Genomic DNA, 21,505 nt, shown 5'->3' with positions numbered 1-21,505 from the left:
GCAGCACGTAGCCATGGAGACGTGGTGAAGACGACGCACGGAGCCATGGAGACGTGGTGAAGACGACGCACAGAGCCATGGTGGAGACGACGCACGTAGCCCTGGAGACGTGGTGAAGACGACGCACAGAGCCATGGAGACGTGGTGGAGACGACGCACGTAGCCATGGAGACGTGGTGGAGACGACGCACGTAGCCATGGAGTCGTGGTGGAGACGACGCACGGAGCCATGGAGACGTGGTGGAGACGACGCACGTAGCCATGGAGACGTGGTGGAGACGACGCACGTAGCCATGGAGACGTGGTGGAGACGACGCACGGAGCCATGGAGACGTGGTGGAGACGACGCACGTAGCCATGGAGACGTGGTGAAGACGACGCGCGGAGCCATGGAGACGTGGTGGAGACGACGCACGTAGCCATGGAGACGTGGTGGAGACGACGCGCGTAGCCATGGGGATGTGGTGGAGACGATGCACGTAGCCATGGGGATGTGGTGGAGATGTAGCCATGGAGGCTACAATTCACACACACTCACCAACACTGGACAATAGAAGATGGAGAAACGTTGCTGGTCTGATGAGTCTCCATTTCAGCTCCACATTCAGATGCTAGATTCAGAATCTGCTGGAAACATCATGAAAACATGGATCCATCCTGCCTTGGATCAACGCTTCAGGCTGCTGCTGGAGGTGGCGGTGTGATGGTGGGGGGATGGTGGTGTGATGGCGGTGTGATGGTGGGGGGATGGTGGTGTGATGGCGGTGTGATGGTGGGGGGATGGTGTGGGGGGGGGGTGTGATGGTGGGGGGATGGCGGTGTGATGGTGGGGGGATGGTGGTGTGATGGTGGGGGATGGTGGTGTGATGGCGGTGTGATGGTGGGGGGATGGCGGTGTGATGGTGGGGGGATGGTGGTGTGATGGCGGTGTGATGGTGGGGGGATGGCGGTGTGATGGTGGGGGGATGGTGGTGTGATGGTGGTGGTGTGATGGTGTGGTGGCGGTGTGATGGTGGGGGGATGGTGGTGTGATGGCGGTGTGATGGTGGGGGGATGGCGGTGTGATGGTGGGGGGATGGCGGTGTGATGGCGGTGTGATGGTGGGGGGATGGCGGTGTGATGGTGGGGGGATGGTGGTGTGATGGCGGTGTGATGGTGGGGGATGGTGGTGTGATGGTGGTGTGATGGCGGTGTGATGGTGGTGTGATGGTGGTGTGATGGTGGTGTGATGGCGGTGTGATGGCGGGGGGATGGCGGTGTGATGGTGGGGGGATGGTGGGGGGATGGCGGTGTGATGGTGGGGGGATGGTGGTGTGATGGTGGGGGATGGTGGTGTGATGGTGGTGTGATGGCGGTGTGATGGTGGGGGGATGGCGGTGTGATGGTGGGGGGATGGTGGTGTGATGGTGGGGGATGGTGGTGTGATGGTGTGATGGCGGTGTGATGGTGGTGTGATGGCGGTGTGATGGTGGTGTGATGGTGGTGGGGGGGTGGTGTGATGGTGGTGTGATGGTGGTGGTGGGATGGTGGTGTGATGGTGGTGGTGTGATGGCGGTGTGATGGTGGTGGTGTGATGATGGTGGTGTGATGGTGGTGGTGTGATGGTGGTGGTGGGATGGTGGTGTGATGGTGGTGGGGGGGTGGTGTGATGGTGGTGGTGTGATGATGGTGGTGTGATGGTGGTGGTGGGATGGTGGTGTGATGGTGGTGGTGTGATGGTGGTGGGGGGGTGGTGTGATGGTGGTGGTGTGATGGTGGTGGTGGGATGGTGGTGTGATGGTGGTGGTGTGATGGTGATGTGATGGTGGTGGTGGGATGGTGGTGGTGTGATGGTGGTGGGGGGGTGGTGTGATGGTGGTGGTGGGATGGTGGTGTGATGGTGGTGGTGTGATGGTGGTGTGATGGTGGTGTGATGTGGTGGTGTGATGGTGGTGTGATGGTGGTGGTGTGATGGTGGTGGGGGGGTGGTGTGATGGTGGTGGTGTGATGTGGTGGTGTGATGGTGGTGTGATGGTGGTGGTGTGATGGTGGTGGGGGGGTGGTGTGATGGTGGTGGTGTGATGGTGGTGGGGGGGTGGTGTGATGGTGGTGGTGGGATGGTGGTGTGATGGTGGTGGTGTGATGGTGGTGTGATGGTGGTGTGATGGTGGTGGTGTGATGTGGTGGTGTGATGGTGGTGTGATGGTGGTGGTGTGATGGTGGTGGTGGGATGGTGGTGGTGTGATGTGGTGGTGTGATGGTGGTGTGATGGTGGTGGTGTGATGGTGGTGGTGGGGTGGTGTGATGGTGGTGGTGGGATGGTGGTGTGATGGTGGTGTTATGATGGGGGGATGATGGGGGGATGTCAGAGGATTAAAACCACCTCTTCCAAAAACTGCTATAAAACATTTTAGATTTTTATTTCGATCAGCTTCAGTTCTCATTAAAAGCAGCAGTTAACAACTTATTTTAACCCTTTAGATGCTGTGAGGTCACATGACGAGAGTTTCCATGAGAATAACAATGTCATGGTTTTATTTAAACATGTCAATGTTACACATGTTTAGCAGATCTAAAGCGGATCTTAAAGGAAGACCATCCAGACCTGGTCTCCCAGGCTGCAGGGGGATGGTTGAAAGCTTCCTACTGGACCTGATGTGGACCATCATCTGTCTTCAGGTCTTAGAAGACGACCGTCTAAACTTGGAGACAAAGTCTTCATTAAACTGGATGCTGTGCAGGTCCAGATGCCTCAGGTCTAGAAGTCCAGGAGCCAGCATGGCCGGGCGGAGCAGGCCAATCAGAAGCTCACCACCTTGGAGGGTTTGGGCGTGGACTTCCTGATGGGGACGTGCACGTCTTCGTGGTCGGCGCTCACGTTGTTGGACAACCAGCCGACGGTCACGGAGCGAGCTGGAAGACGACAGGACATTTACCCGTCCACCAGGACGTCTCGTCCAACATTAAACACCTGTTTCTACTCTGTTTCTATTCTGTTTCTACCCGCTTCTACTGCTCCAGTATGAATATCAGGAGACCCTCTCTCTTCTTTCCTCACCTTCATTACCTCCATCCTCCCTCTTTCCTCCTGTCTTTTATCTCGTCCTCCCTCTTTCCTCCTGTCTTTTATCTCGTCCTCCCTCTTTCCTCCTCTGTCTTTTATCTCGTCCTCCCTCTTTCTTCCTGTCTTTTATCTCGTCCTCCCTCTTTCCTCCTTCCTGTCTTTTATCTCCGTCCTCCCTCTTTCCTCCTCTGTCTTTTATCTCGTCCTCCCTCTTTCTTCCTGTCTTTTATCTCGTCCTCCCTCTTTCCTCCTTCCTGTCTTTTATCTCCGTCCTCCCTCTTTCCTCCTCTGTCTTTTATCTCGTCCTCCCTCTTTCTTCCTGTCTTTTATCTCGTCCTCCCTCTATCCTCCTTCCTGTTTTTTATCTCATCCTCCCTCTTTCCTCCTCTCTGTCTTTTATCTCGTCCTCCCTCTTTCCTCCTCTGTCTTTTATCTCGTCCTCCCTCTTTCCTCCTTTCTGTCTATTATTTCGTCCTCCCTCTTTCCTCCTCTCTGTCTTTTACCTCCGTCCTCCCTCCTTCCTCCTCTGTCTTTTACCTCCGTCCTCCCTCTTTCCTCCTCTGTCTTTTATCTCGTCCTCCCTCTTTCTTCCTCTCTTTTATCTCGTCCTCCCTCTTTCCTCCTCTGTCTTTTATCTCGTCCTCCCTCTTTCTTCCTGTCTTTTATCTCGTCCTCCCTCTATCCTCCTCTGTCTTTTATCTCGTCCTCCCTCTTTCTTCCTGTCTTTTATCTCGTCCTCCCTCTATCCTCCTTCCTGTCTTTTATCTCGTCCTCCCTCTTTCCTCCTCTGTCTTTTATCTCGTCCTCCCTCTTTCCTCCTCTGTCTTTTATCTCGTCCTCCCTCTTTCTTCCTGTCTTTTATCTCGTCCTCCCTCTTTCCTCCTCTGTCTTTTATCTTGTCCTCCCTCTTTCCTCCTCTCTGTCTTTTATCTCGTCCTCCCTCTTTCTTCCTCTCTTTTATCTCGTCCTCCCTCTTTCCTCCTTCCTGTCTTTTATCTCCGTCCTCCCTCTTTCCTCCTCTCTGTCTTTTATCTCGTCCTCCCTCTTTCCTCCTCTCTGTCTTTTATCTCGTCCTCCCTCTTTCTTGCTGTCTTTTATCTCGTCCTCCCTCTTTCCTCCTTCCTCTCTTTTATCTCGTCCTCCCTCTTTCCTCCTTCCTGTCTTTTATCTCGTCCTCCCTCTTTCCTCCTCTCTGTCTTTTATCTCGTCCTCCCTCTTTCCTCCTCTGTCTTTTACGTCCGTCCTCCCTCTTTCCTCCTTTCTGTCTATTATCTCGTCCTCCCTCTTTCCTCCTCTCTCTCTTTTATCTCGTACTTCCTCTTTCCTCCTTTCTGTCTTTTATCTCGTCCTCCCTCTTTCCTCCTCTCTCTCTTTTATCTCGTCCTCCCTCCTTCCTCCTCTCTGTCTTTTACCTCCGTCCTCCCTCCTTCCTCCTCTCTGTCTTTTACCTCCGTCCTCCCTCCTTCCTCCTCTCTGTCTTTTATCTCGTCCTCCCTCCTTCCTCCTCTCTGTCTTTTACCTCCGTCCTCCCTCCTTCCTCCTCTGTCTTTTATCTCGGTCCTCCCTCTTTCCTCCTCTCTGTCTTTTATCTCGTCCTCCCTCCTTCCTCCTCTGTCTTTTACCTCCGTCCTCCCTCCTTCCTCCTCTCTGTCTTTTACCTCCGTCCTCCCTCCTCTCTGTCTTTTACCTCCGTCCTCCCTCTTTCCTCCTCTCTGTCTTTTATCTCGTCCTCCCTCTTTCCTCCTCTGTCTTTTATCTCGTCCTCCCTCTTTCCTCCTTTCTGTCTATTATCTCGTCCTCCCTCCTTCCTCCTCTCTGTCTTTTATCTCGTCCTCCCTCTTTCCTCCTCTGTCTTTTATCTCGTCCTCCCTCTTTCCTCCTTTCTGTCTATTATCTCGTCCTCCCTCTTTCCTCCTCTCTCTCTTTTATCTCGTACTTCCTCTTTCCTCCTTTCTGTCTTTTATCTCGTCCTCCCTCTTTCCTCCTCTCTATCTTTTATCTCATCCTCCCTCTTTCCTCCTTTCTGTCTATTATCTCGTCCTCCCTCTTTCCTCCTCTCTCTCTTTTATCTCGTCCTCCCTCTTTCCTCCTCTCTGTCTTTTATCTCGTCCTCCCTCTTTCCTCCTGTCTTTTACCTCCGTCCTCCCTCTTTCCTCCTCTCTGTCTTTTATCTCGTCCTCCCTCCTTCCTCCTCTCTGTCTTTTACCTCCGTCCTCCCTCCTTCCTCCTCTCTGTCTTTTATCTCGTCCTCCCTCTTTCCTCCTCTCTGTCTTTTATCTCGTCCTCCCTCTATCCTCCTTCCTGTCTTTTATCTCGTCGTCCCTCTTTCCTCCTCTGTCTTTTATCTCGTCCTCCCTCTTTCTTCCTGTCTTTTATCTCGTCCTCCCTCTTTCCTCCTCTGTCTTTTATCTCGTCCTCCCTCTTTCCTCCTCTCTGTCTTTTATCTCGTCCTCCCTCTTTCTTCCTCTCTTTTATCTCGTCCTCCCTCTTTCCTCCTTCCTGTCTTTTATCTCCGTCCTCCCTCTTTCCTCCTCTCTGTCTTTTATCTCGTCCTCCCTCTTTCCTCCTCTCTGTCTTTTATCTCGTCCTCCCTCTTTCTTGCTGTCTTTTATCTCCTCCTCCCTCTTTCCTCCTTCCTGTCTTTTATCTCGTCCTCCCTCTTTCCTCCTTCCTGTCTTTTATCTCGTCCTCCCTCTTTCCTCCTCTCTGTCTTTTATCTCGTCCTCCCTCTTTCCTCCTTTCTGTCTTTTATCTTGTCTTCCCTCTTTCCTCCTTCCTGTGTTGTATCTCGTCTTTCCTCTTTCCTCCTTCCTGTCTTTTATCTCGTCCTCCCTCTTTCCTCCTCTCTGTCTTTTATCTCGTCCTCCCTCTTTCCTCCTCTGTCTTTTACGTCCGTCCTCCCTCTTTCCTCCTCTCTGTCTTTTATCTCGTCCTCCCTCTTTCCTCCTCTGTCTTTTACGTCCGTCCTCCCTCTTTCCTCCTTTCTGTCTTTTATCTCGCCCTCCCTCTTTCCTCCTCTCTGTCGTTTATCTCCGTCCTCCCTCTTTCCTCCTCTCTGTCTTTTATCTCGTCCTCCCTCTTTCCTCCTCTCTGTCTTTTATATCGTCCTCCCTCTTTCCTCCTCTGTCTTTTACGTCCGTCCTCCCTCTTTCCTCCTCTCTGTCTTTTATCTCGTCCTCCCTCTTTCCTCCTCTCTGTCTTTTATCTCGTCCTCCCTCTTTCCTCCTCTCTGTCTTTTATCTCGTCCTCCCTCCTTCCTCCTCTCTGTCTTTTACCTCCGTCCTCCCTCTTTCCTCCTCTCTATCTTTTATCTCGTCCTCCCTCTTTCCTCCTTTCTGTCTATTATCTCGTCCTCCCTCCTCTCTGTCTTTCATCTCGTCCTCCCTCTTTCCTCCTCTGTCTTTTACCTCCGTCCTCCCTCTTTCCTCCTCTGTCTTTTACCTCCGTCCTCCCTCTTTCCTCCTCTCTGTCTTTTATCTCGTCCTCCCTCTTTCCTCCTCTCTGTCTTTTATATCGTCCTCCCTCTTTCCTCCTCTGTCTTTTACCTCCGTCCTCCCTCTTTCCTCCTCTGTCTTTTACCTCCGTCCTCCCTCTTTCCTCCTCTCTGTCTTTTATCTCGTCCTCCCTCTTTCCTCCTCTCTGTCTTTTATATCGTCCTCCCTCTTTCCTCCTCTGTCTTTTACCTCCGTCCTCCCTCTTTCCTCCTCTCTGTCTTTTATATCGTCCTCCCTCTTTCCTCCTCTGTCTTTTACCTCCGTCCTCCCTCTTTCCTCCTCTCTGTCTTTTATCTCGTCCTCCCTCTTTCCTCCTCTCTGTCTTTTATCTCGTCCTCCCTCTTTCCTCCTCTCTATCTTTTATCTCCGTCCTCCCTCTTTCCTCCTCTGTCTTTTACCTCCGTCCTCCCTCTTTCCTCCTCTCTGTCTTTTATATCGTCCTCCCTCTTTCCTCCTCTGTCTTTTACCTCCGTCCTCCCTCTTTCCTCCTCTCTGTCTTTTATCTCGTCCTCCCTCTTTCCTCCTCTCTGTCTTTTATATCGTCCTCCCTTTCCTCCTCTCTGTCTTTTACTTCCGTCCTCCCTCTTTCCTCCTCTCTGTCTTTTACCTCCGTCCTCCCTCTTTCCTCCTCTGTCTTTTATCTCGTCCTCCCTCTTTCCTCCTCTGTCTTTTATCTCGTCCTCCCTCCTTCCTCCTCTCTGTCTTTTATCTCGTCCTCTCTCTTTCCTCCTCTCTGTTTTTTACCTCCGTCCTCCCTCTTTCCTCCTCTCTGTCTTTTATCTCGTCCTCCCTCTTTCCTCCTCTGTCTTTTATCTCGTCCTCCCTCTTTCCTCCTCTCTGTCTTTTACCTCCGTCCTCCCTCTTTCCTCCTCTCTGTCTTTTATCTCGTCCTCCCTCTTTCCTCCTCTGTCTTTTATCTCGTCCTCCCTCTTTCCTCCTCTCTGTCTTTTACCTCCGTCCTCCCTCTTTCCTCCTCTGTCTTTTACCTCCGTCCTCCCTCTTTCCTCCTCTCTGTCTTTCATCTCGTCCTCCCTCTTTCCTCCTCTCTGTCTTTTACCTCCGTCCTCCCTCTTTCCTCCTGTCTTTTACCTCCGTCCTCCCTCTTTCCTCCTCTCTGTCTTTTATCTCGTCCTCCCTCTTTCCTCCTCTCTATCTTTTATCTCGTCCTCCCTCCTTCCTCCTCTCTGTCTTTTACCTCCGTCCTCCCTCCTTCCTCCTCTCTGTCTTTTACCTCCGTCCTCCCTCCTTCCTCCTCTCTGTCTTTTATCTCGTCCTCCCTCCTTCCTCCTCTCTGTCTTTTACCTCCGTCCTCCCTCTTTCCTCCTCTCTCTCTTTTATCTCGTCCTCCCTCTTTCCTCCTCTCTGTCTTTTATCTCGTCCTCCCTCTTTCCTCCTGTCTTTTACCTCCGTCCTCCCTCTTTCCTCCTCTCTGTCTTTTATCTCGTCCTCCCTCTTTCTTCCTCTCTGTCTTTTACCTCCGTCCTCCCTCCTTCCTCCTCTCTGTCTTTTACCTCCGTCCTCCCTCCTTCCTCCTCTGTCTTTTATCTCGTCCTCCCTCTTTCCTCCTCTCTGTCTTTTATCTCGTCCTCCCTCCTTCCTCCTCTCTGTCTTTTACCTCGTCCTCCCTCCTTCCTCCTCTCTGTCTCTTATCTCGTCCTCCCTCTTTCCTCCTCTCTGTCTTTTATCTCGTCCTCCCTCCTTCCTCCTCTGTCTTTTACCTCCGTCCTCCCTCCTTCCTCCTCTCTGTCTTTTACCTCCGTCCTCCCTCCTTCCTCCTCTCTGTCTTTTACCTCCGTCCTCCCTCTTTCCTCCTCTCTGTCTTTTATCTCGTCCTCCCTCTTTCCTCCTCTCTGTCTTTTATCTCGTCCTCCCTCTTTCCTCCTTTCTGTCTATTATCTCGTCCTCCCTCCTTCCTCCTCTCTGTCTTTTATCTCGTCCTCCCTCTTTCCTCCTCTGTCTTTTATCTCGTCCTCCCTCTTTCTTCCTGTCTTTTATCTCGTCCTCCCTCTTTCCTCCTCTGTCTTTTATCTCGTCCTCCCTCTTTCCTCCTCTCTGTCTTTTATCTCGTCCTCCCTCTTTCTTCCTCTCTTTTATCTCGTCCTCCCTCTTTCCTCCTTCCTGTCTTTTATCTCCGTCCTCCCTCTTTCCTCCTCTCTGTCTTTTATCTCGTCCTCCCTCTTTCCTCCTCTCTGTCTTTTATCTCGTCCTCCCTCTTTCTTGCTGTCTTTTATCTCCTCCTCCCTCTTTCCTCCTTCCTGTCTTTTATCTCGTCCTCCCTCTTTCCTCCTTCCTGTCTTTTACCTCCGTCCTCCCTCCTTCCTCCTCTCTGTCTTTTACCTCCGTCCTCCCTCCTTCCTCCTCTCTGTCTTTTATCTCGTCCTCCCTCTTTCCTCCTTTCTGTCTATTATCTCGTCCTCCCTCCTTCCTCCTCTCTGTCTTTTATCTCGTCCTCCCTCTTTCCTCCTCTCTCTCTTTTATCTCGTACTTCCTCTTTCCTCCTCTCTCTCTTTCATCTCGTCCTCCCTCTTTCCTCCTTTCTGTCTTTTATCTCGTCCTCCCTCTTTCCTCCTCTCTATCTTTTATCTCATCCTCCCTCTTTCCTCCTTTCTGTCTTTTATCTCGTCCTCCCTCTTTCCTCCTTTCTGTGTATTATCTCGTCCTCCCTCCTTCCTCCTCTGTCTTTTATCTCGTCCTCCCTCTTTCCTCCTCTCTCTCTTTTATCTCGTACTTCCTCTTTCCTCTTCTCTGTCTTTTACCTCCGTCCTCCCTCTTTCCTCCTCCTCTGTCTTTTATCTCGTCCTCCCTCTTTCCTCCTCTCTCTCTTTTATCTCGTCCTCCCTCTTTCCTCCTCTCTGTCTTTTACCTCCTTCCTCCCTCCTTCCTCCTCTCTGTCTTTTATCTCGTCCTCCCTCCTTCCTCCTCTCTGTCTTTTACCTCCGTCCTCCCTCCTTCCTCCTCTGTCTTTTATCTCGTCCTCCCTCTTTCCTCCTCTCTGTCTTTTATCTCGTCCTCCCTCCTTCCTGTCTTTTACCTCGTCCTCCCTCTTTCCTCCTCTCTGTCTTTTATCTCGTCCTCTCTCTTTCCTCCTCTCTGTCTTTTACCTCTCGTCCTCCCTCCTTCCTCCTCTCTGTCTTTTACCTCCGTCCTCCCTCCTTCCTCCTCTCTGTCTTTTATCTCGTCCTCCCTCTTTCCTCCTCTGTCTTTTATCTCGTCCTCCCTCCTTCCTCCTCTCTGTCTTTTACCTCCGTCCTCCCTCCTTCCTCCTCTCTGTCTTTTATCTCGTCCTCCCTCTTTCCTCCTCTGTCTATTATCTCGTCCTCCCTCCTTCCTCCTCTCTGTCTTTTATCTCGTCCTCCCTCTTTCCTCCTCTGTCTTTTATCTCGTCCTCCCTCCTTCCTCCTCTCTGTCTTTTATCTCGTCCTCCCTCTTTCCTCCTTTCTGTCTTTTATCTCGTCCTCCCTCTTTCCTCCTCTCTATCTTTTATCTCATCCTCCCTCTTTCCTCCTCTCTGTCTTTTATCTCGTCCTCCCTCCTTCCTCCTCTCTGTCTTTTACCTCCGTCCTCCCTCCTTCCTCCTCTCTGTCTTTTACCTCCGTCCTCCCTCCTTCCTCCTCTCTGTCTTTTATCTCGTCCACCCTCTTTCCTCCTTTCTGTCTATTATCTCGTCCTCCCTCCTTCCTCCTCTCTGTCTTTTACCTCCGTCCTCCCTCCTTCCTCCTCTCTGTCTTTTACCTCCGTCCTCCCTCCTTCCTCCTCTCTGTCTTTTATCTCGTCCTCCCTCTTTCCTCCTTTCTGTCTATTATCTCGTCCTCCCTCCTTCCTCCTCTCTGTCTTTTATCTCGTCCTCCCTCTTTCCTCCTCTCTCTCTTTTATCTCGTACTTCCTCTTTCCTCCTCTCTCTCTTTCATCTCGTCCTCCCTCTTTCCTCCTTTCTGTCTTTTATCTCGTCCTCCCTCTTTCCTCCTCTCTATCTTTTATCTCATCCTCCCTCTTTCCTCCTTTCTGTCTATTATCTCGTCCTCCCTCTTTCCTCCTCTCTCTCTTTTATCTCATCCTCCCTCTTTCCTCCTCTCTGTCTTTTATCTCGTCCTCCCTCTTTCCTCCTCTCTATCTTTTATCTCATCCTCCCTCTTTCCTCCTTTCTGTCTATTATCTCGTCCTCCCTCTTTCCTCCTCTCTCTCTTTTATCTCGTCCTCCCTCTTTCCTCTTCTCTGTCTTTTACCTCCGTCCTCCCTCTTTCCTCCTCTCTGTCTTTTATCTCGTCCTCCCTCCTTCCTCCTCTCTGTCTTTTACCTCCGTCCTCCCTCCTTCCTCCTCTGTCTTTTATCTCGTCCTCCCTCTTTCCTCCTCTCTGTCTTTTATCTCGTCCTCCCTCCTTCCTGTCTTTTACCTCGTCCTCCCTCTTTCCTCCTCTCTGTCTTTTATCTCGTCCTCCCTCCTTCCTCCTCTCTGTCTTTTACCTCTCGTCCTCCCTCCTTCCTCCTCTCTGTCTTTTACCTCCGTCCTCCCTCCTTCCTCCTCTCTGTCTTTTATCTCGTCCTCCCTCTTTCCTCCTCTGTCTTTTATCTCGTCCTCCCTCCTTCCTCCTCTCTGTCTTTTACCTCCGTCCTCCCTCCTTCCTCCTCTCTGTCTTTTATCTCGTCCTCCCTCCTTCCTCCTCTCTGTCTTTTATCTCGTCCTCCCTCCTTCCTCCTCTCTGTCTTTTATCTCGTCCTCCCTCCTTCCTCCTCTCTGTCTCTTATCTCGTCCTCCCTCCTTCCTCCTCTCTGTCTTTTATCTCGTCCTCCCTCCTTCCTCCTCTCTGTCTTTTACCTCCGTCCTCCCTCCTTCCTCCTCTCTGTCTTTTATCTCGTCCTCCCTCCTTCCTCCTCTCTGTCTTTTACCTCCGTCCTCCCTCCTTCCTCCTCTCTGTCTTTTATCTCATCCTCCCTCCTTCCTCCTCTCTGTCTTTTACCTCCGTCCTCCCTCTTTCCTCCTCTCTGTCTTTTATCTCGTCCTCCCTCCTTCCTCCTCTCTGTCTTTTACGTCCGTCCTCCCTCCTTTCTCCTCTCTGTCTTTTACCTCCGTCCTCCCTCCTCTCTGTCTTTTACCTCCGTCCTCCCTCCTTCCTCCTCTCTGTCTTTTACCTCCGTCCTCCCTCCTTCCTCCTCTCTGTCTTTTACCTCCGTCCTCCCTCTTTCCTCCTCTCTGTCTTTTACCTCCGTCCTCCCTCCTTCCTCCTCTCTGTCTTTTATCTCGTCCACCCTCTTTCCTCCTCTCTGTCTTTTATCTCGTCCTCCCTCTTTCCTCCTCTCTGTCTTTTACGTCCGTCCTCCCTCCTTCCTCCTCTCTGTCTTTTATCTCGTCCTCCCTCCTTCCTCCTCTCTGTCTTTTACCTCCGTCCTCCCTCCTTCCTCCTCTCTGTCTTTTATCTTGTCCTCCCTCCTTCCTCCTCTCTGTCTTTTATCTCGTCCTCCCTCCTTCCTCCTCTCTGTCTTTTATCTCGTCCTCCCTCTTTCCTCCTCTCTGTCTTTTATCTCGTCCTCCCTCCTTCCTCCTCTCTGTCTTTTATCTCGTCCTCCCTCCTTCCTCCTCTCTGTCTTTTACCTCCGTCCTCCCTCCTTCCTCCTCTCTGTCTTTTATCTCGTCCTCCCTCCTTCCTCCTCTCTGTCTTTTATCTCGTCCTCCCTCCTTCCTCCTCTCTGTCTTTTATCTCGTCCTCCCTCCTTCCTCCTCTCTGTCTTTTATCTCGTCCTCCCTCCTTCCTCCTCTCTGTCTTTTACCTCCGTCCTCCCTCCTTCCTCCTCTCTGTCTTTTACCTCCGTCCTCCCTCCTTCCTCCTCTCTGTCTTTTATCTCGTCCTCCCTCTTTCCTACTCTGTCTTTTATCTCGTCCTCCCTCTTTCCTCCTCTGTCTTTTACCTCCGTCCTCCCTCCTTCCTCCTCTCTGTCTTTTACCTCCGTCCTCCCTCCTTCCTCCTCTCTGTCTTTTATCTCGTCCTCCCTCCTTCCTCCTCTCTGTCTTTTATCTCGTCCTCCCTCCTTCCTCCTCTTAGGTGTGGGCGATATGACTGATAACTAATGCCTCTGAACAGTTTTTTGGACCTGCTCTCAGAAACTGAATGAACCCAGACTTTGGCCCAACCCCCATCATACCCAGACCACTGGTCCCCAACCCTGGTCCTCCCTCCAGCCCTGCTACCCTGCAGGTTTGAGATGTTTCCCTGCTACGACACAGGTGTGTTGCAGCAGGGAGACATCTAAAACCTGCAGGATAGCTGGTTTTAGATGTCTCCTAAAACAATGGGGGTGAGCTTCACTCCGAACCTACGAAGAAAATAAAAGTTCAGGAGAACAAACACTGAGAAACTCACCTGCAGCCTGATGCTCAGGACAGTCTTTCTGGAAATGTTCCACAGACCCACAAACCCGACAGCAGCCGCCTGCAACACAGAGCAGCACATAAACTCCACCTGCTGGCCCCGCCTCCTCCTCCACCACACGACATCAAGTTCAAACTGTTTCTGAAGATGTGGAGAACGCTGGAAAAACAACATCTAAACAAATCAATCATTTCAGTTTCTGAAAAATGTTGGAACAAACTTAAAACTATTCTTAGAAACCTCCAATAAATAAACAAAATAAACAAATAAACAAACAAACAAATAAATAAATGAAGTTAAAAAAAATCCCATAAATGGAAGAAACCAGGACCAGGTGTTCAGGAACTCGGACCAGGTGTTCAGGAACCAGGACCAGGTGTTCAGGAACCCGGACCAGGTGTTCAGAAACCTGGACCAGGTGTTCAGGAACTCGGACCACGTGTTCAGGAACCAGGACCAGGTGTTCAGGAACTCGGACCAGGTGTTCAGGAACTCGGACCAGGTGTTCAGAAACCTGGACCAGGTGTTCAGGAACCTGGACCAGGTGTTCAGGAACTCGGACCAGGTGTTCAGGAACTCGGACCAGGTGTTCAGGAACTCGGACCAGGTGTTCAGAAACCTGGACCAGGTGTTCAGGAACTCGGACCAGGTGTTCAGGAACCAGGACCAGGTGTTCAGGAACCAGGACCAGGTGTTCAGGAACTCGGACCAGGTGTTCAGAAACCTGGACCAGGTGTTCAGGAACCAGGACCAGGTGTTCAGGAACCAGGACCAGGTGTTCAGGAACTCGGACCAGGTGTTCAGAAACCTGGACCAGGTGTTCAGGAACCAGGACCAGAACAACTTAGCTAACTTACCAGGTTATCGACTTTAATGAGTCCTACCGAAGGAGGTCTCACTACAACTGTAGTCTTTAAGACGATCGTCAACCAGGTGTTCTGACTCTACATCTACCTGTGGTTGATGTAAAAGGGGCGGAGCTAACAGTAGAGGAGCAATCACAGGTCCACAATGCTGAGAGTGTATGTATGTGTGTGTGTGTGTGTGTGTGTGCGCACCGCCAGCATAGAGTCCTTTGGGATTATCAGGACAGGAGCGCGACAGGTGACCCGTCTGACCACAGACGAAACACTTAGCAAACGGACAATCACCTGCAGGAAAAACAGTCACAGAGTCAGGGCCAGGGTTTGGGTCAGAACCGTAGGTCTGGTCCAGAATCTCACCCAAAGCCGGGTCCACTTTAGCTCTGCATTTATGGATTTCATGTTCGGTGGATCCGCAGCGGTAGCAGATCCCCCGGCCCATCTCCTCGTCTCTGTCGGCCTCCGGACAGTCGGCCAATCCGTGACCCGGCTTCCGGCAGCTGAAGCACAGCTGAGGAGATAACAGGAGGGGGAGGGGTTATAGGGAGGAGACAACGGGAGGGGGAGGGGTTATAGGGAGGAGACAAAGGGAGGGGGAGGGGTTATAGGGAGGAGACAAAGGGAGGGGGAGGAGTTATAGGGAGGAGACAAAGGGAGGGGGAGGTGTTATAGGGAGGAGACAAAGGGAGGGGGAGGAGTTATAGGGAGGAGACAAAGGGAGGGGGAGGAGTTATAGGGAGGAGACAACGGGAGGGGGAGGGGTTATAGGGAGGAGACAAAGGGAGGGGGAGGGGTTATAGGGAGGAGACAAAGGGAGGGGGAGGAGTTATAGGGAGGAGACAAAGGGAGGGGGAGGTGTTATAGGGAGGAGACAAAGGGAGGGGGAGGGGTTATAGGGAGGAGACAAAGGGAGGGGGAGGAGTTATAGGGAGGAGACAACGGGAGGGGGAGGGGTTATAGGGAGGAGACAACGGGAGGGGGAGGAGTTATAGGGAGGAGACAAAGGGAGGGGGGAGGAGTAATAGGGAGGAGACAAAGGGAGGGGGAGGAGTTATAGGGAGGAGACAAAGGGAGGGGGAGGAGTAATAGGGAGGAGACAAAGGGAGGGGGAGGAGTTATAGGGAGGAGACAAAGGGAGGGGGAGGGGTTATAGGGAGGAGACAACGGGAGTGGGAGGAGTTATAGGGAGGAGACAACAGGAGAGGGAGGAGTTATAGGGAGGAGACAACAAGAGAGGGAGGAGTTATAGGGAGGAGACAACAGGAGAGGGAGGAGTTATAGGGAGGAGACAACAGGAGAGGGAGGAGTTATAGGGAGGAGACAACAGGAGAGGGAGGGGTTATAGGGAGGAGACAACAGGAGAGGGAGGGGTTATAGGGAGGAGACAACAGGAGAGGGAGGGGTTATAGGGAGGAGACAATAGGAGAGGGAGGGGTTATAGGGAGGAGACAATAGGAGAGGGAGGGGTTATAGGGAGGAGATAATAGGAGAAGGGGGGGGTTATAGAGAGGAGATAATAGGAGAGGGAGGGGTTATAGGGAGGAGATAATAGGAGAGGGAGGGGTTATAGAGAGGAGATAATAGGAGAGGGAGGGGTTATAGGGAGGAGATAATAGGAGAGGGAGGAGTTATAGGGAGGAGATAATAGGAGAGGGAGGGGTTATAGAGAGGAGATAATAGGAGAGGGAGGGGTTATAGGGAGGAGATAATAGGAGAGGGAGGGGTTATAGGGAGGAGATAATAGGAGAGGGAGGGGTTATAGGGAGGAGACAACAGGAGAGGGAGGAGTTATAGGGAGGAGATAATAGGAGAGGGAGGGGTTATAGAGAGGAGATAATAGGAGAGGGAGGGGTTATAGGGAGGAGATAATAGGAGAGGGAGGGGTTATAGGGAGGAGACAACAGGAGAGGGAGGGGTTATAGGGAGGAGATAATAGGAGAGGGAGGGGTTATAGAGAGGAGATAATAGGAGAGGGAGGGGTTATAGGGAGGAGACAACAGGAGAGGGAGGAGTTATAGGGAGGAGACAACAGGAGAGGGAGGAGTTATAGGGAGGAGATAATAGGAGAGGGAGGGGTTATAGGGAGGAGACAACAGGAGAGGGAGGAGTTATAGGGAGGAGACAACAGGAGAGGGAGGAGTTATAGGGAGGAGATAATAGGAGAGGGAGGGGTTATAACGAGGAGACAACGGGAGGGGCAGAGAGGGACGTTTTAATGAAAAGGAAAAACTGTTCTGGTTCCACACTAGTGATGCGCGGGCCGCCCCCGAACCCGCGGGTCCCGTGGGTTACCCGAGGTTCGGGTTGGGGCGGGTCAAAGAATTTCCGCTTCACTGCGGGGCAGGTTGGTGTGGTTTACTATTCTGAAATATCTAGTTCTATCTATTAATTTTATTTTTTGTCAAACTGAAAATAAAGACCTTACATGTCTACATTTTGTTACTATAACATGTAAGACAAAATATTTATTTTGTATTGCACTGATATTATTAGGTCTGAAAAATAACCCTAATTTTATTTAATTTTATTCAAAACACTTTATTTGTTTGCCTATTTATGTTTATAGACTTAACGTTCAAATGAAAATACATTTTGTGTTGCCGGTTTCCAGTGCCACTTTAGGAGACCATACGCACCTTTCTCAGACTAAATAAAAGCATTCGTCAATATCATAACATGTGTTTTAATGGCTGTTCGGGTCGGGTTAAAAAAATAGAAGCAGAGGTGTGGGGCGGTTTGGTGCGGTCCAATTTTTTTAAAAGAGCGGGACCCGCGGGTCGGAAAAAACCCCGACCCGCATCACTATTCAACACAGCAGCTGAGATTGCAAGAAAACCATTACTGAGAAAAACTAAACCTTCTCTACAAGGTGGAGGTTTGACCCTTCTGGGCCACTGTAGCATGTTGGGAGGGGTCATTCTGCTGGAAGTCTCCAAACCTCCAGGACATCAGAGCTCACCATCTTATTCTTCTTGTCCTTCTGTCTCTTCATCCTCCTGTCCTCCCTCCTCTTGTCTTTCTTCAGGGCCTCCTCCACCTCCTCCCTTAGCTCTGCCCCCCTCGCCCTGTCAGGCAGCGCCTGTCCAGACTGCTGCAGATACTCCAGGAAGCCGTTCACATCCTCGCTCTCGTACTCCTTCTTCTTCCGGTTGGTCTTCCTCACAGCGTGAGTCTTCCTCAGATGGTCCCTCTGACCTCCATCCTGCCTTCCCCCTCCTCCTCCTCTCAGCTGACTCCAGGGCGTAGCTTCGGCTGGTTTGTGTCGGTGGACGTTATTGGCTCTCGCCCACCTCGTCATGACGACCAGCAGGAAACTGAAACAGAAGAAAAATGGAGGACTGAACGGAAGCTTCAGAGGTTTCTAAATCCCGTAATAAGACCCGTTAACTTTCACAAACATCCAGGTTGCAGCTTCTTTCTTTTTAAACGGAAAGTTTTTAAACTCTAATTTTCACCAAACCTTTGTGTAGTTGGTGAGGAAGACGAGGAGAGAGATGATGAAGAGGAAACAGATCTTCAGCTGTAGGACAGGAAATGGTTCGGCTGCTGTCAGACTCGCAGGTAAAGCAAACCTGAGCAGCTGCAGGGATCCTTTCAGGACTTATTTACCCTCCGGGAATATCTGGGATATTTTACTGGACTGGAAAGACTTCACGCTGGAAACAGCTGGCGAGTCACATTTTAACCTCCAACAAGTAAAACCTGATCAATGCTAAAGAACAGCTGTTTCTACTCATGTTTAAATGCACCGCACGACAGGTGAGGCAGGTGAAGCAGTGCGGGGATGGAGGATAGTGTGGGTGGAGGACAGTATGAGTGGAGGTTGGAGTGGGTGGAGGACAGTATGAGTGGAGGATAGTGTGGGTGGAAGTTGGAGTGGGTGGAGGACAGTATGAATGGAGGACAGTATGGGTGGAGGTTTGAGTGGGTGGAGGACAGTATGGGTGGAAGTTTGAGTGGGTGGAGGACAGTATGAATGGAGGACAGTATGAGTGGAGGATAGTGTGGGTGGAAGTTTGAGTGGGTGGAGGACAGTATGAATGGAGGACAGTATGGGTGGAGGTTTGAGTGGGTGGAGGACAGTATGAGTGGAGGAAAGTATGAGTGGAGGTTTGAGTGGGTGGAGGTTTGAGTGGGTGGAGGACAGTATGAGTGGAGGTTGGAGTGGGTGGAAGTTTGAGTGGGTGGAGGACAGTATGAATGGAGGAAAGTATGAGTGGAGGTTTGAGTGGGTGGAGGACAGTATGGGTGGAGGTTTGAGTGGGTGGAGGACAGTATGAATGGAGGACAGTATGGGTGGAGGTTTGAGTGGGTGGAGGACAGTATGAATGGAGGACAGTATGGGTGGAGGTTTGAGTGGGTGGAGGACAGTATGGGTGGAAGTTTGAGTGGGTGGAGGACAGTATGAATGGAGGACAGTATGAGTGGAGGATAGTGTGGGTGGAAGTTTGAGTGGGTGGAGGACAGTATGAATGGAGGACAGTATGGGTGGAGGTTTGAGTGGGTGGAGGACAGTATGAGTGGAGGAAAGTATGAGTGGAGGTTTGAGTGGGTGGAGGTTTGAGTGGGTGGAGGACAGTATGAGTGGAGGTTGGAGTGGGTGGAAGTTTGAGTGGGTGGAGGACAGTATGAATGGAGGAAAGTATGAGTGGAGGTTTGAGTGGGTGGAGGACAGTATGGGTGGAGGTTTGAGTGGGTGGAGGACAGTATGAATGGAGGACAGTATGGGTGGAGGTTTGAGTGGGTGGAGGACAGTATGAATGGAGGACAGTATGGGTGGAGGTTTGAGTGGGTGGAGGACAGTATGAATGGAGGAAAGTATGAGTGGAGGTTTGAGTGGGTGGAGGACAGTATGAGTGGAGGAAAGTATGAGTGGAGGTTTGAGTGGGTGGAGGTTTGAGTGGGTGGAGGACAGTATGAGTGGAGGTTGGCGTGGGTGGAAGTTTGAGTGGGTGGAGGACAGTATGAATGGAGGAAAGTATGAGTGGAGGTTTGAGTGGGTGGAGGACAGTATGAATGGAGGACAGTATGAGTGGAGGTTGGAGTGGGTGGAGGACAGTATGAATGGAGGACAGTATGAGTGGAGGTTGGAGTGGGTGGAGGTTTGAGTGGGTGGAGGACAGTATGAGTGGAGGTTGGAGTGGGTGGAGGTTTGAGTGGGTGGAGGACAGTATGAGTGGAGGAAAGCATGAGTGGAGGTTTGAGTGGGTGGAGGACAGTATGAATGGAGGAAAGTATGAGTGGAGGTTTGAGTGGGTGGAGGTTTGAGTGGGTGGAGGACAGTATGAATGGAGAAAAGTATGATTGGAGGTTTGAGTGGGTGAAGGACAGTATAAGTGGAGGTTTGAGTGGGTGGAGGACAGTATGAGTGGAGGTTTGAGTGGGTGGAGGACAGTATGAATGGAGGACAGTATGAGTGGAGGTTGGAGTGGGTGGAGGACAGTATGAATGGAGGTTTGAGTGGGTGGAGGACAGTATGAATGGAGGACAGTATGAGTGGAGGTTGGAGTGGGTGGAGGACAGTATGAATGGAGGTTTGAGTGGGTGGAGGACAGTATGAATGGAGGACAGTATGAGTGGAGGTTTGAGTGGGTGGAGGACAGTATGAATGGAGGACAGTATGAGTGGAGGTTTGAGTGGGTGGAGGACAGTATGAATGGAGGACAGTATGAGTGGAGGTTGGAGTGGGTGGAGGTTTGAGCGGGTGGAGGACAGTATGAGTGGAGGTTGGAGTGGGTGGAGGTTTGAGTGGGTGGAGGACAGTATGAGTGGAGGAAAGCATGAGTGGAGGTTTGAGTGGGTGGAGGACAGTATGAATGGAGGAAAGTATGAGTGGAGGTTTGAGTGGGTGGAGGTTTGAGTGGGTGGAGGACAGTATGAATGGAGAAAAGTATGATTGGAGGTTTGAGTGGGTGAAGGACAGTATAAGTGGAGGTTTGAGTGGGTGGAGGACAGTATGAGTGGAGGTTTGAGTGGGTGGAGGACAGTATGAATGGAGGACAGTATGAGTGGAGGTTGGAGTGGGTGGAGGACAGTATGAATGGAGGTTTGAGTGGGTGGAGGACAGTATGAATGGAGGACAGTATGAGTGGAGGTTGGAGTGGGTGGAGGACAGTATGAATGGAGGTTTGAGTGGGTGGAGGACAGTATGAATGGAGGACAGTATGAGTGGAGGTTTGAGTGGGTGGAGGACAGTATGAATGGAGGACAGTATGAGTGGAGGTTTGAGTGGGTGGAGGACAGTATGAATGGAGGACAGTATGAGTGGAGGTTGGAGTGGGTGGAGGTTTGAGCGGGTGGAGGACAGACTCATTATACAGAAGAAAGGACTAGCGTTTATATGGAGCGTGTTTACAGTTAAAAGCATCTTTTCTTTGGCATTTTGCACAGCTGTATTTTTCTTATGGTCACTGAAATTTGTTTTTAGTTTAATTCAGCTGTTTTAATGCACATGTGCCGCTGATCCTTAATAAATGTATATTTACCACTGAAGGCTGTAAATTACAGCGGTCTCTTTGGTTACTTTACAAAAAATATATATATATCGTATATCGTGATTCAGGTAAAAAATATCGTGATATAAGATTTTATTCATATCGCCCAGCCCTATTTAGCGATTTAGCGACTTTTAGGACGCCAGCAGCTTCTTTTCCCACTGAAGAGTTAGTAACAGAGGGAGTGTGAGTGTAAGAGGAATGCTGATATGAAGCATTAGCAGCTGCATGCTGTTGAATGAATATTGAAATAAGAAGCTCTTTTCAGGTCTTACTATGTAAATCAGTGTCTCACCAACCTTGAACTTCACCGCACGTCGCTGCTACACACAGTTTTTGTGCATATGTGGAAGCTTTTCATTTTTCCATGAATCTTTTCTCATTTACATCTTAAATAAGTAAATAAGAACCTGCAGCAGGAGCAGGAAAACTTCCTCAACCTGCTTCCAGCCCACCGCAGAAACTCTGGGGGAAATCTAACCCAAACAGTGTTTAAAATGTAATATAACCCGGATTATCATTGGTGTGTTAGTTTATTTTAGGTTGGTCTGTGTTTTAGATGGACATTGACAAACTGCTGCGTGTCTGGTTCAGCTGCTGATTAAAGTTCGTTAGTTTTACTTTAGGATTCATTGTCCGATATTAAAATATTAAAACGTCCCACAATCACTTCTCTGCACCGAACACCCGCTTTAATACAGAAACCAACAAGTTAACACAAATAATTTAAATTTCCTGAACGAGGGAAACTCAGCACAAGCTTCTCAGCTCTGGAGCTGTTAGCCCCCGTTAGCCGCTGTTTGCTAGCTGTGGAGCTGTTAGCCCCCGTTAGCCGCTGTTTGCTAGCTGTGGAGCTGTTAGCCTCCGTTAGCCGCTGTTTGCTAGCTCTGGAGCTGTTAGCCCCCGTTAGCCGCTGTTTGCTAGCTGTGGAGCTGTTAGCCCCCGTTAGCCGCTGTTTGCTAGCTGTGGAGCTGTTAGCCGCCGTTAGCCGCTGTTTGCTAGCTTAAATTTCCGCACGTGTCTGCCTCCCGTGTATGAAAACAGCTGTTTCCCTCCAACAACAACCCAACAGAAAAAAACAATGATATGTTTTTTCTAAATTTTCTTTTTTAAAGTATCGAAGGTTACTCAGCAGAAACTTCGTTACCTGTTTCAATCCCATGTGTTTGTGTTTTCACCGGAAATCTTCTTCTTCTACGGTCTTGTATGAACGCCCCTGGAGGTCAAATGATGAACTACACAACAGAGC

General features: G+C 50.7%; 1 protein-coding gene across 2 annotated transcripts; it reads right to left on the bottom strand.

Annotated features, from left to right (window-relative positions):
• Positions 1–2,485: 2,485 nt before the first annotated feature.
• zcchc9 (zinc finger, CCHC domain containing 9) lies at positions 2,486–21,489 on the bottom strand. Of its 2 annotated transcripts, none has more exons than XM_041970072.1 (6): positions 21,404–21,489; positions 16,722–17,076; positions 14,123–14,273; positions 13,958–14,050; positions 12,891–12,959; positions 2,486–2,892 (listed from the first exon to the last, which is right to left on the bottom strand). In XM_041970072.1, the coding sequence occupies exons 2-6, from the start codon at positions 17,058–17,060 to the stop codon at positions 2,780–2,782; spliced, it is 765 nt and encodes a 254-aa protein (XP_041826006.1). In that variant the 5' UTR covers positions 17,061–17,076; positions 21,404–21,489; the 3' UTR covers positions 2,486–2,779. The 2 variants fall into 2 exon arrangements, with proteins under 2 accessions (XP_041826006.1, XP_041826005.1); XM_041970071.1 differs by lacking the exon at positions 21,404–21,489 and adding an exon at positions 17,223–17,271.
• Positions 21,490–21,505: the final 16 nt, after the last annotated feature.

The sequence above is a fragment of the Melanotaenia boesemani genome, chromosome 19 (genome assembly GCF_017639745.1).
Source record: "Melanotaenia boesemani isolate fMelBoe1 chromosome 19, fMelBoe1.pri, whole genome shotgun sequence".
Taxonomy (NCBI): Eukaryota; Metazoa; Chordata; class Actinopteri; order Atheriniformes; family Melanotaeniidae; genus Melanotaenia; species Melanotaenia boesemani.
This window is presented reverse-complemented; position numbering and strand designations above follow the sequence as displayed.

Coding starts and splice junctions, on each gene's coding strand:
- zcchc9 (XM_041970072.1), bottom strand. CDS start 17,060: ATGACGAGGTGGGCGAGAGCCAATAACGTCCACCGACACAAACCAGCC. Junction 14,274..16,721: donor AGGACAAGAAGAATAAGATG/GTGAGCTCTGAT, acceptor TTATCTCCTCAG/CTGTGCTTCAGCTGCCGGAA. Junction 12,960..13,957: donor CAAAGGACTCTATGCTGGCG/GTGCGCACACAC, acceptor TCTGTGTTGCAG/GCGGCTGCTGTCGGGTTTGT.